The sequence below is a fragment of the Rhagoletis pomonella genome, unplaced genomic scaffold (assembly GCF_013731165.1).
Source record: "Rhagoletis pomonella isolate Grant_MI unplaced genomic scaffold, Rhpom_1.0 Rhpom_scaffold_00002, whole genome shotgun sequence".
Taxonomy (NCBI): Eukaryota; Metazoa; Arthropoda; class Insecta; order Diptera; family Tephritidae; genus Rhagoletis; species Rhagoletis pomonella.
In genome coordinates, this window is record NW_023458556.1 from 89,867,783 (window position 1) to 89,881,034 (window position 13,252).

Consider the following 13,252-nt stretch of genomic DNA (forward strand, 5'->3'; position numbering starts at 1 on the left):
TAACTTTTTTTTTGGTTTCGAATACATACACAGATCTCTTATTTTTTCTACCAACTGGTTATTACAACTACAGGATGGTTGGCAATGTGTTTTAGTGCAGCTCGTGGGTGCGGTCAATCTAATCTTTAAAGCATGTGAAATGCAACGGCGAATGGTAGACTTGAGACGGTATCTGCGTTTATGCCGGAAGGCTGATATATAATCTTTGTGCAAAATATGATTGGTGGTACATATTAGTTTAGGGATAAGTAACCATGTCGCTTCTTCTATACGTTCTTTGATAGAAGGGAGATCCGCTTCTGCTAAAACACATTTTATAGGGGACGTTGGAAACGCGTTTATACTACGACGAACAGCCATATGATACGGAGCATCAATGAGCTTAATATTGGTATTGGCGGTCCAACCGTACAAAGCTAGGCCGTAGTCTATCTTAGAAAGTAACAATGCTCTAGTAATATCGACTTAAGTGTTTGTATGGATTAAAGAATGTCTGCATGACAAATACTTAATTATATTGAGTCTGGCAGCTAGGTTTTTCCTTAAAGATAAACAATGTTGCTTAAATGTAAATCTTTTGTCAAATATTATACCTAATGTTGGATTTCCAGTAGGCATTAAATGGCAAAAATGACAAATGACAAAGTCGGACATTAAAAAATAATCGTGCCATTGCATTAAGAAAATGGTCATTAAGTTCATTTCCACATGGCATTTTTTTAAATGGCATAAATTTTTTGTCATTTCAATGCCTAGTCGAAATTCAGCATACGATTTTTAAGAAATTTACATTTTCAATAATAGAGTTATAAACTGTTAAGGAAGGGTAAGACAGCTACGTTTTTTTCAAATATGCAATATTTTACATTGATAGGTTTGCACCGGAATGCGCACCCCACTTGTTTATATATAAAAGTATGCTTTTAAATGTGCTGTTTACTTTGATTAAGTTCTTTTCTTTAGTAAAAATTATTGCATCGTCTGCATAAACAGAGAGGCCTATGTTTCTATACTTTAGAATTAGTTTATTAAATTGGTCAAATGCAATGACAAATAGTGCAAATGACAGCGGGATCCCTGCGGAATCCCATTGCAGAGTGGGTGGCAACCGGAGAGGATAGCAATTATTCTGACCTGAAACTTGCGCACAGTCAAAGTTTTTAACAAGATTAAAGATCCTAGGACCGGGTCCCCAAGCTTCAAGTTGGGCAAGCACCACGTGGATCCCCACGCGATCGAATGCCCTTTCGAATTCAGTTGCTAGCACAGAAACATGGCTTTTGGTTGAAAGTGCATTAGACACGTAATGTTGGAGATGGAGCAGTGCGTCCGTCGTGCTATGTTTGCTTTTAAATGCCACTTGATTGTGGGTAATTAATTTGAGTTTTGTTATGTACCACATAAGTCGTTTAGCTAACATTTTATCTAGCGTCTTACTAACGCAGAAAATTAAGGAAATAGGGCGATAACTATTGATGTTATGTTGAGATTTATTCGGTTTTGGAATAGGTAGAACGATGGCTGACTTCCAGACATGGGGGTCAACCCCGTTAAGCAGAACGTAGTTACAAAGAGACAACAATCTATTTTTTTGCAAATATCGGGAGATATTTCAGCATGGAGTATGAAATACGGTCGGCACCTGGTGTCTTGCCTTTCGCATGAGTTAATGCAAATTCTAGTTCAATTGCTGTGAATTTAGTTTCCAGGTGACTTGCTGCTCGAGATATATGGCTTTGCCTGTATGTGCTGGAAATTATATCGTTCTTCTTTCTGCAATAATCTGTTGAGAAGTTGTTGTCTGATGAATTTTTCGACCAGGTGATGGCAAAGGTTTCGGCTATAGTGTTTGAGCATATTAGTAGGGAATTATTGTGTATTATGGACTTAATAGGGGTATGTGGGGTGCCTGCTAATGTTTTTATATCAGCCCATATCTTTCTAGGGGGGTGAAATTTTCGATGTAAATTCTTCTAGACTTTTTCTTTTGGCTTCTTTTGCGGATTTTTTAAAAGTTGCGTTAGCTCTTTTATATTCCATTAGATTTGTGCTGGTCATGCAGCCAAAGTCTTTGTTTATTTTGTCTCAACTTATTTATTTCGCTACTCCACCAGTGGATGAAGTGTTTCGTAGGACTTGGCTTGCTCTGTGGTATGGCTATGTTAGCCACCGTTCTAATGTCCTTAGTTATTTTAGCCACCGCTTGGTTAGCGTTGGTTATGGGCAAGTTTTGAAAATATTTATTACATTCGCTTTGATATAAATCCCAATAAGCTTTGTCGAGTTTAAACTTACGAAAGTATCTCTTCGCTGAGAAGGTGACTAGCAGTGTTAATGTAATGAGAACAGGGTAGTGTTCACTTCCGTAAAGAGAATCACTGACATTCCAGCTGCATCTAGGGCTGAGCTGAGATGAATCGAGGGTGCGTGCCGTGCGTTGTAAAGTGCGTAGGAGATCCGTTATTGAGGACCACTAAATCTTCGCAAAGTACGAGATTTTCGATTTTATTGCCTCTTCTATTGATAGTGCGGGAACCCCAAAGAGGGCTCTAGGCATTCAAATTCCCTGTTACTATTAACTGCGAATTTGCTTGAGATATGTATGAAGTTAGTTCTTTACTAGAGAAGTCTTGATTTCGAGGTATAAACATATTTATTAATGTAAATTTTGAATTTAAGTCAATTTCTAATGTCAAGGATGCAATGTTGGAGTTTATGGTCATTAACTTGTGAGGGATGTGCGGCTTGATGAGGATGCCAACTCCTTGTGTTGACGTCTGAATATTGGGGAGATTTGAAAAATAGCTAGTATAATTTTTTGGTGTGACTGCAAATCGATTTTTAAGCGGATTATGAGTTTCCTATAAACATATAACATCTGGATTGAGATCGTGAATGAGCAGAGTTAGCTCGTTAAAGTTGTTAAAATAGCCCTACATATTCCATTGAACTATTTTCAGAGATATTGGAAGGAGAAAAGTTCAGAAAAAACAAAAAAAAAGTGTGTATTATGTGGTAAAGAGGTATGGATGTTGGTTTTAGGATTCCTGAGTGGAGTTATCATCAGAATAATGTTTTGAATTGTTAGGGCTGATTGTTTCAAGAGAAGGCAATTGTTCAAGAGGAGAAAGAGTAGGAAATAATGTTGAATTTTTTGCATCGTTGAGAAGATTTGTCAGAGAGTGGGTGTAAATTGATCTGTTTGGAGTAGTAAAAAGTGAGTGAGTAGAACATGATGCTTGTTGAGTATTCATCGGGAGACAAGTTTTCTATTAGAGTTGGGAATTGAGTGGCAATCAGCTGTATGATGAGCAGACGTTTGATGCTCGTGGTTAGTTTCTGGTTTCTGTTTTATGTTTTCTGTTGGGTTTTGGTCATTTTCGTAGCATTTGTTGTTATCTGTTTCATTGATTGCATTGTTGTTGGATGCGACAGATGAGTAGCTTGTTGAGGAGCGTGCTGTTGTTGTTTGATTTTTATAAATTTTAAAGGCTTCGCGCAAAGTACATTTTTTGTTGGTTTTAATTCGTAATATCTCTCTCTGCTGTTGAAATTTTGTGCATTGACGGGATGAGGAGGGGTGTTTCTCGGCACAGTTCGCACATTTCACGCGCGTACAGTTTTGTGAGGAGTGCCGTAGGAGACTACAGTTTACGCAGCTGGGTGCATTCTTACAATACTTTGTCGTGTGGCCAAGAATTTGACAAGACTTGCACCTCATCGGAGTAGGAATGTATTCACGTATTTTAACATTATGTCAGGAGATATCAATTTTACTTGGCAAGTTGTAAATGTCGAATGTCAGCAACACAACTTCTGTAGGTTTGGCTATACTGTCAACGGTTTTTGTAAATTTATAAACTGACACCACATTGGCTGCGTTTCTTTATACATTCCGGATAATCCCATTTCACAGCCGGAATAAACAGAATGCGTTTGAAATATACGTTAACATATCATCAGGAACGTTCTAAAGAATAAGTAAACAAAAAAATTTATTCCAAACGTTCAGAATGAATAAAGAAATTCAGCCATTGTGAGCTTTTAATTCTTCAACAATTTCGTGTTCCGTAATATTATTGAGGCAAGGAGCGAAGATAGTGCCCTTAACATAATTGAGCTGTTCATGTAATTTGCAAGTAACTTGGCAAATACCTGGTAAACTCTTGGTTTTTAAAAATCTGTCTGCAAAAGATTTCCGTCTCTTAAATTTGAGATAGATATAATGTCAGTACTGATGACATTAAGCGCTCTGTGAATAGCAAAGCACGAGTATGCGGAAAGAGGTTTGCCGGGATCGGTTGATGCAATAACTACAAATTTCGGTTCTTGTTTGTGGATAGTTGGTAATTCCCCCTAAGTCGGTGGGCCCGGGGGCCCGGGGGTCATCGCTGCGACACTTGTGAACTATAGAGGGGATTAATATAACAAAAGCGAGCTCGTGGAAGAACGTGAAAAGCAAAAATTTAGAGAAGGAACGAGCTGACGTTGTTTGACCGAACTGAGTATTAACCCAGAGAGCGCAATCGCCGTCTGACCGTTGCGAGTGATAGTCGGAGACTGTATTTAATCTAATAGCCCATTTCCACAAAAAGCTTAACTGCAGTTAAGAGCGCAACTTTAACGTTAACTTGGGGTGGTCAGCAAAGTTAATTTCTTACTTTTCGCTTTTTGGGTTTCGATTGCTTGTACTTACATAACATGACCAATTACCCCCTTGGAGCTGTAATCTCCTTTTTTCCAATAGGCATAAACTGCAGTTAAGGCTGGGTGGAAATGAGTTATGACTGAAGTGGAGTTTGGGTGTAGTCTTCTCTCCATGGTTCCATGGTCCATGGTTTAACTCTATGCCAGCCCTGAGCAAAAGTTTGCGGAGCAGATGTTGTCCCATGGACGAACGTTTAAAAGGTTTCATCGACCTAAACAAGGATAGATAGACCTGCGTCATCCCGGTACCTAGAACTGGCTGTCGTGGAAATGTACGACTCCGCCAGTCTGGGCTATGGCTGATTCCATCGTAGTCCGATTTTAGTGAAATCTACGATAATGCGATCACTGAATCCGAATTTCTACGAACGTATGCATTCAAAATATATGTTGTTCGGATTCATTGATACTTTCGTAGATTATACGAAAATCGGACTACGATGGAATCAGCCATAGCCCAGACTGGCGGTCGATTAGGTAGTAAATACTACTAATACATATTTAGTAATTGAGGAATTGAGTCCTCCATTAATACCGCGCTTAAATTATTTTGTTGCGTGCCATCAGTGGCAGGCGTGCCTTAGGTTCGCCAGCCCTGGTCTATATAATAATAATAGCAAGTAATTTTTAAGCAAAAAATAAAACCGACTTCAATTCCCATGAGCATGATCCAATGATCGGATCTAACCAGATTAATATGGAACCATGCAAATCGGTTGACGTGGTCCAAATAAAATTCCGACGAACTGATAACCTCCTCCTTTTTTGGAAGTCGGTTAATAATAATAATAATAGATTGGCGCTTACATATATGTTAGTGTTTGGCCCAGCTTCTCCTCCAAATTGTGGCGTGCGCCTTGATATTGTCACACAAAGGCCCCTATTATGAGTTGCATTCGATCTTCGACTGTGGTCGAGAGTGCTGATCGAACGAATTTTCATTTGGTATTATGAGGCTCATTCGATGAAGAATAGCGCTATTATGAATTTTGCTCGTTTAGGTAGTTGACAATAGTATATTTTTCACCGCTGAGAAGCCATGTTTACAAATCGAGCAAACTAAATAGTGTCCTTACACATATTTATGTAAATTTGTGCAAATTAAAATGAAATAAAAAAGAAAGCGAGTTTATAAAAAGGTGGTAAAAATTAATACACGAGTTCTGGTTCAACGATTCGTCAGAAGATGAGAGCTTAGTAAACTGGCAGGAGTAGAAAATGTTTAATAATAATAAAAAATAATCCCAATGGTTTTTACCCTCCATTCCCGCCCATCCGCACGAGGGGCGCAGTCCGCATGACGTACGGAACCAGTATTTTCAATTTTTCGCGCCGAGTCACGATAGGCAGGAGTTTGTTAAGTGTCGAGATCTAAAACTGTTCAGCTACAGAACTAAATTCATCAGCTGATTTATGCCTTTATGTTAATAATTCATTTATTGAGAGAGGAGAGTACCGATTTCTTAATACTGAAAAGCGGATCTGATATATCAAACGTGCTGGAATGAGAGTTAAAATCCTGGCATAAGCAACGGAGTGGGTCGCGGAATTCAAAATTAGTTTTACAAGCTTTCAGAAATAGGGGATAAAAGTGTATTGATACCCGGGAACATTAAGGCTAACTTCACCCAGAAGAAGTGGACTTGAAATTCAGCCTGTCAGTAATTTAACTATAAAAATTGTACCAAGCATTTGCCTGCAGCTGGCAAGTGTATAAGGCGGAAGGTACGATTTATAAAACTTTACCTCATCTGCATACATTAAAATTTTGGAAAATTGTATATCTGTAGAAATATCGTTTATAAAGAGCAAGCAAGAACAGAACCGGGCCTAGGTGGCTGCCTTGAGGGACTGCTGAAGTAACATCAATGACGTCAGAGATAGTATTTTTAAACATTACCCTTTGTGATCTATCATAAAGGTATGAAGAGATCCGACGTAGAAAATTAGGTCGAAGACCAAGAAGATCAAGTTTATAGATGAGCAACGAGTGGCACACTTTGTCAAATGCTTTACTGAAGTCAGTATATATAACATCAACTCAATTTGTTATAATTGCTTCAAATAATTTAGGAATCGCAGAAAGCTCAGCTATTCCCCGGTAGTTCTCCACTGAAGATCTGCTACCGCTTTTATGTAACGGGGTTATGCACGATTCCTTTCATATAGTTTTAAAAACGCCTTTTTAAGAGACAAATTAAATAACGCTGTTAACGGCTCATAGAGTTAATCAGCACAATTTGTAAGAATACAAGTAGGGATCTGGTCAGAACCATTAACTGAAGGACTGCTTTAATGATTTCAAATAAACGACTACATCATTAATAATAATAAGGATTTCAGATAAACTACTACATCATCGGGAGATATTACTGGGATATTGATTGAGTTAATTGGACATAGCGAACATGTTCGAAATTGTTTGATTATCACTAGAGACGGTATTTTGATACTTCATGGCGGAAGGAAACCCACGTACATTTCGCTTGGAGTTTACAAAGTCATAAAATGATTTGGGGTTATATATTATACGCCGTTTGATTTTACACAAGTAAGCTTTATAACTCTTTTTGTTTCATTAAAAAGTTATGACGCAAAAGTGAGTATTTTACATAGTATGAGTGTAAACCGGTTTTTTTTGTGTAATCTAAAATAACGTGACTTTCTGTTTTTTCAAATTTCTCAGTTCTTTAGTGAACCATAACTGTGTTTGTTCTACAGGAACATACATTCGTTTAGGCACATGCTTTTAAGATAATTTATGTAAAGTAAAGTTAAAAAGTGCAACGCTTTGTTCAATATTTTCTTTATATGCAGGCCACGGCAATTTAGACATTTGTTAAGATTTTTAAAGTTGGCTTTCGAAAAATCAAAGCGAATATTTGGTTCGTATGCTTGGGTACCGCAATTTTTACCATCACTTATAACTTCGTAAGATATCTCCAAAGCAGGGTGGTAGACACCTTCGGGCAAAACTAGTGGATCACACTTATTTACAACGGACTTAGATGCATCATCAACATAAACAAGATCTAATACTTTACCAAACTTATTGTGAAGTACATTAACCTGAGTTAGGCAGAGTTCAGCCATCTCCTCTAAAAATATGTTGTTGCACGCTCTAGACGCGAAAGGTACGATATCATTGTCAATGATGTTCCATGATATGCTTGGTAAATTAAAATCACCCAACACAATCATTGGATCAGAGGGTTTAGTCAATAAATTAACTGATTTCAGTAAAGAGATAAGTCGTGAATACACCAATGTGTCAGATCGGGGAGGGATATAGCATAGAGCTAAGTAAATAGACCCTTTTCCAACCTGTACACGAATGCATTTGAATTCTACTGAATCAATGTGTGGAAGACTAACTTCTTCAGATGGTAAAGAGTTTACAGCGAAGAGTACGCCACCGCCGATTCTGTTCTCCCTTATCTTGTCTATAGATACGATAATTATTTGGAAGAATCTCTGAATTGAAAATGTGAGGTTTCAGCCAAGTTTCAGTGAAAGAAAGAATATTATAATTACATTCAAGGCCTTTAAGGTATAAGTTCGTTAATTTAGTATTTAAGGCTCTTACATTTTGGTAATAAATACTTAAAGCAGATTTAATAATTAGTTTTTTGATTCAGTGTTATGACGGGGAATATTAGCTAAGTTATTTCCTTTTTTGGACCTATATTCGAATTCACGAACGAAAGCTCCGGGGGCCAAAAAGAACTACTAATCAGCGCATTAAAATTATCTAAATTTACGTCAATTTCAAATGAAGCAATATTTCTTTCGAATTTAAAATTAAATTTCCTGATGCTTAAGTCGACAGCTCTAATTTTTGATGAGATATAAAACTTTGGCTGCGTTTCTTTATACATTCCGGATAATCCCATTTTACAGCCGGAATAAACAGAATGCGTTTGAAATATACGTTAACATATCATCAGGAACGTTCTAAAGAATAAGTAAACAAAAAAGTTTATTCCAAACGTTCAGAATGAATAAAGAAATTCAGCCTTTATATCGTCTTTGGAAGTGTCTCTCGAAAATCTAGAGACAAAGATTGACTTCTTTGGCGGAACCACAACTAGTTTCCTTGTATCAGACTGGAGTACCGGCGCACTACAGGCAAAACACGAGTTTTTTTTTCAAAATCGTAGATCTTCGCTTAGAAAAGAGATAATGGAATGAAAATTTTTTTATCGTGAAGATAAATGATCTTATAATATAGGAAAACTATAGAGAAGTTACAACAATAATAACTTAACCCTCAAAATACCGTTCAAAATGTCACTTTTTTGGAAATTTTGGATTTTGGCTCCCATTCCACTAGAAAACACTATACTTAATACACCATTAGCACTGTTTCTGAAAGATTTCTCTTTATTTTATCTTAAGACTCGATTTTTGGGACATTGGATGCTGTACCCGAGTGGCCAGATTGGAAAAAGAAAAGCTTCCTTTAAACTCTAATAACTCGTAAACAATCAGCTTTCACAAAAAAATTTATATAACAAAAATGGTTATACTGGTCGATATCTTTACGAAAGTGCAGCATTTAACCCTTTAATGCAGAGTCTGTCATATATGAAACGCTTTATAACGTATGCTAGTGAGATTTAATTAAATTTAGTTTAATATAAAACACAATAACTTTCACTTAGCTTCATTTATTCCACACTAAGATGCTCATAGGCACTTTTTATTACAACTTTAACTCAGAATTAGCGCAATAAATAAATAACACAAACGGCAATAACGCAAATTTGTGTTATTTCCCAATTGAATGTGAATTAACACAAATTCGTTCGCGCTCGCGTCCCGCACCCCCTCCCCTCCTTACGCAATTATGCACTGGTGGCATTATAACCGTTTAGAAAAAAGAAAAATAATAAAATAACACTAGTTCACTTCTGAAACTGCTTTTTAATGTCCAAGTAATGGGAATTATTGTGTATGGTGTTATTGTATGCATCCCACCCATAGCGGAATTTATTATTATTATTATATTTGAAAATTTGCCTATAAAATGTGACTATAAGACAGCCGAATGTCAGAAAATAAAGCGGTAAAGCCGTTTTATTACTTCATCTGTTTATTGTGACATCGTTCCATGCAAACATTTTAAGGTTTTCTAGCAATGTTTTTAACATATTAAAAAGCATGCAGATAAAATTCATACAAAAGCGCTATGTCCAATATGCCGAGCAGTTATTAAAGACGATGCTTTCCCTATATTTTGTTAGACTTTGCATAAGTAAAAATATTTTGTGATTATTACTTTCTTCATATGAATTATATCACATTTTTTGTTTAATTCAAGGCCTATCAAACAGGTTTAGAGCATTTGAGCAAAAACAACCTTTGCCTGTATTTTGTTGTTGCTTCTGGTATCGAAAGTGTCAAAAACTGTTCTGATTTTTTTCTTCTACATCAAAGCAGACTGTCGAATGTTACTCCGAGTATTTTGGGGTTATTCACCGTCGGAATTGGTGTATCATCGACGTGAATTCCCAGCGGTAGCCTGACCTCCTTCGTCCAGGTGGTGAACAAGGTCGCAGAGAATTACGTAGGGGAGAGGGCTAGGCACTTTGCAGTGAAGAAGCGATTGGATTGCCCTTCAACAGGTTCTGTCACAGTTGCGATGACCCTGGCTTAAAAGATTGTCCAGCCCCCGCAAGGATGAGGCTTAAAACACTCGGCAACCATTCCTGCAGAATGTTTTAAGAGTGCAGCTGCCTCTCTCTAAATGACGTACTGAAAATCATTAAAGCCGCCAAATGGCTGTAGGTTGTGCGAGTTGTGGAATCTAAATGGCAAACTTGCTAGTTTCTTGTCATCAGAGTGACTTAAACCAACCAAACATCCATCTGCACCACTATGTTTCTATTTACACACGATTTTAACTGTGTGCTTTATTATAAACTAATTGTATACATACATTAATATGTATTGTATTTTGAAGTGAATTGCTTTCGTAATTTTCTGATTAAATTACATCGTCACATAAGTGTGAAAAAGTGCCACGTCCATATTTTGAAAGTTTTCGGGAGACGAAAAATCTATGTAGTTTCGTATTACCTGCCATTCTGCATCAAAAACTACATTTTGAACAAAGTGAGACTTGACACGTTTTCACCTTGAGGTCGCGGCATGTGTTATTTATTTTTTTCACAGGCAATAAAATATTTTTAATTGCATATTTTACTTGATTATAGCGCATATTTGTTTTAATTTTGAATGCATATTATATTCGCATCTTTTCTTATCATTGGAAAACTCATTTAACCAATTAATAACTCGGGATAAGAACGTTTAGTTTTTGGACTCTAAATATTTTTTTGTAATAGTTAAATAAAAATCGGAGTTTTTTACCGTAGGTGAATATATATTTTTGCTTATATTAACTAAGATTCGCCTTTTCGTTTCTCATCGCCAACTTTTCAATATTTTGTATTTTTTCTATTAGTATACTTACCCTATTTTCTTCTTATCTTGTTGTACAGCATTCACGTAATTTCTAAATATTGTTTCCGCTTCCGGAGTGTCCAAAACATCAAATGGAATACGAGCTTCATCTTCTGCTTCTTCCATATCAACTAATTCGGTCCATGAAGCTTGAGGGCATTCGAAAAAATATTGTTCGAAGTCGGGGTGGGTTCGCAAAATGCCTTTGGCGTTTACCCATATATTTTCATCTATAGTTCCTAAGCTGCTTATGTCGGGCAATAGATACTCCAGTGTATTAGCAAATTTATCTATATATTGATTTAATTTTTTGTTTAAATGATCATCCCGTAATTTTTTCATATGACGCCTGAAGAGCTTTTGGCCAGCTTCTATTCCAAAAATGTTCAAAAATTCAGTCCACTCTCTATACTGCGCTAGTATTTTGGATCCCTGCGACCAAAGCACATGATAATCAATTATCTGATTGCGAATAAGTCTCGTTACAGCTTCAGATCGCGTGTCTAACAGCTCCTTTCGTGACTTTGCAGCCTCATGATATGAAGTTATTTTAATGCGACTTTTTACTTTGTCTACCGTTTGAGCAAGAAGTATAAAAGCCAAATCTATATTTATAGATTCATGCGAAGATGTTTCAACCAATTGAACTAAGCCCTTGTATTCTTTACGTTGACATATTTTTTCTGCTTCTCGTATATATAGTTCATTGGCGTCGTCGTTCTTTGTGGTAACAAGCACAAGTGGCTTTTTGTTTTTCAGTATATTTGTTATGATATTGTGGACAAATTCAACTTGCTTCTCAACTGGCCGATTGGGCACTGGACTAACATCAAACACTACAATGAAACCATCTATACACAGACGACCCTCGGGCATAATTTTCTGTTCGTATTCCTTTTCTATTCCCAACTGGTTTTTACATATATACATAAGCTTTTCAGCAGAAAACACCTTGGTGGCTACACATCGTTTATAATAAGGTTCCATTTTCCCAACCTTAAATGCATGAAATGTTGAGTCGTCCATGAATTCCGTCTGCTCAATTATTTGAAAATTGTATTCCACTCCGTCTTCAGTCGTTTTTCGTACATCGCCCCAATATAGGAAATGATCATTGTTAACAATTCTACCGCTGAAATCGCTCTATAAAAAATAAATGTTGAATACATTTTTAAAGCTTATATTAATCTACTTTATTAAACTACCTGACTCAATACTGATATGTGATCAATAAAGTAATCGTCGGCCATCGGACGAATGAATCTATTGCATAAGCAAGATTTTCCCACGCCGACTTGACCCCGATCTTTTTCAGTGCCCGAAAGGCCTATGACAGATACATTAATCTGCTTCATGATTAGCCTGTTAACGGAAAAACATAGGGAGTATATTAGTTCATATGTACCAGATCGAAATAAAATTGATTTTTGATTCGATTCGAATCGAAATAAAAATAATACACTGCCGGAAAAAAGTATTGGCACAGCAAATTTTTCACAATATATTCAAAAATTTGTATTCTAATATTTTTAATCCAATTTTGTATAACAATATGGTTTATTCTACAACAAAAAACCTAAAAATATAATTCCTAAAGTTTGTGCAAAACTCGCAAAAATTCAGCAAATTTTCAACTTTTTAATCAGATTTTTTCTACATAGTAAAAAAATGTAAGTTCGGAGTTAGTCAAAAATCGCACTGATTTTTGAGAATTTTTTTTGTTGAAGGTGTTTTGCCCTTTTTCCATATAAAGTATTTTCGAAAAAAAATGTTTGTATGGAAGAGATTGCGTGAAATCCGAAAAATCAACGGAAATGTATGTACACATCAGAGGTGTGAAAAATTCATTAAATTTTTTAATGCACAGCATTTTAATGTAAATGAAAAAGATTAATGCATTAATTTTTGATATTTAATGTAAATGAAAACTTCAATGCATTAATTCCGAAGAAATAATGCTAATGATTTTTTTTTTTGTATTAACATTAAATTGTTTAAATGAATGCTATTGCAATAATTTATTGCATTAAAATTATAACAAGCATTAAAAACCCATTAACTAATTTTATTTTGAAGT

General features: G+C 36.1%; 1 protein-coding gene across 2 annotated transcripts in view; it reads right to left on the bottom strand.

Annotated features, from left to right (window-relative positions):
* Positions 1 to 12,537, bottom strand: part of LOC118734152 (rho GTPase-activating protein 190) — a 308,075-nt gene extending 295,538 nt beyond the window's left edge. For both annotated transcript variants that reach the window (XM_036463870.1, XM_036463869.1), the window contains exons 1-2: positions 12,381 to 12,537; positions 11,186 to 12,318 (exon numbers count right to left, since the gene is read on the bottom strand). In XM_036463870.1, coding sequence (XP_036319763.1) covers positions 11,186 to 12,318; positions 12,381 to 12,530 — 1,283 coding nt within the window. In that variant the 5' untranslated portion in view covers positions 12,531 to 12,537. The remainder of the gene's footprint in view (positions 1 to 11,185; positions 12,319 to 12,380) is intronic.
* Positions 12,538 to 13,252: the final 715 nt, after the last annotated feature.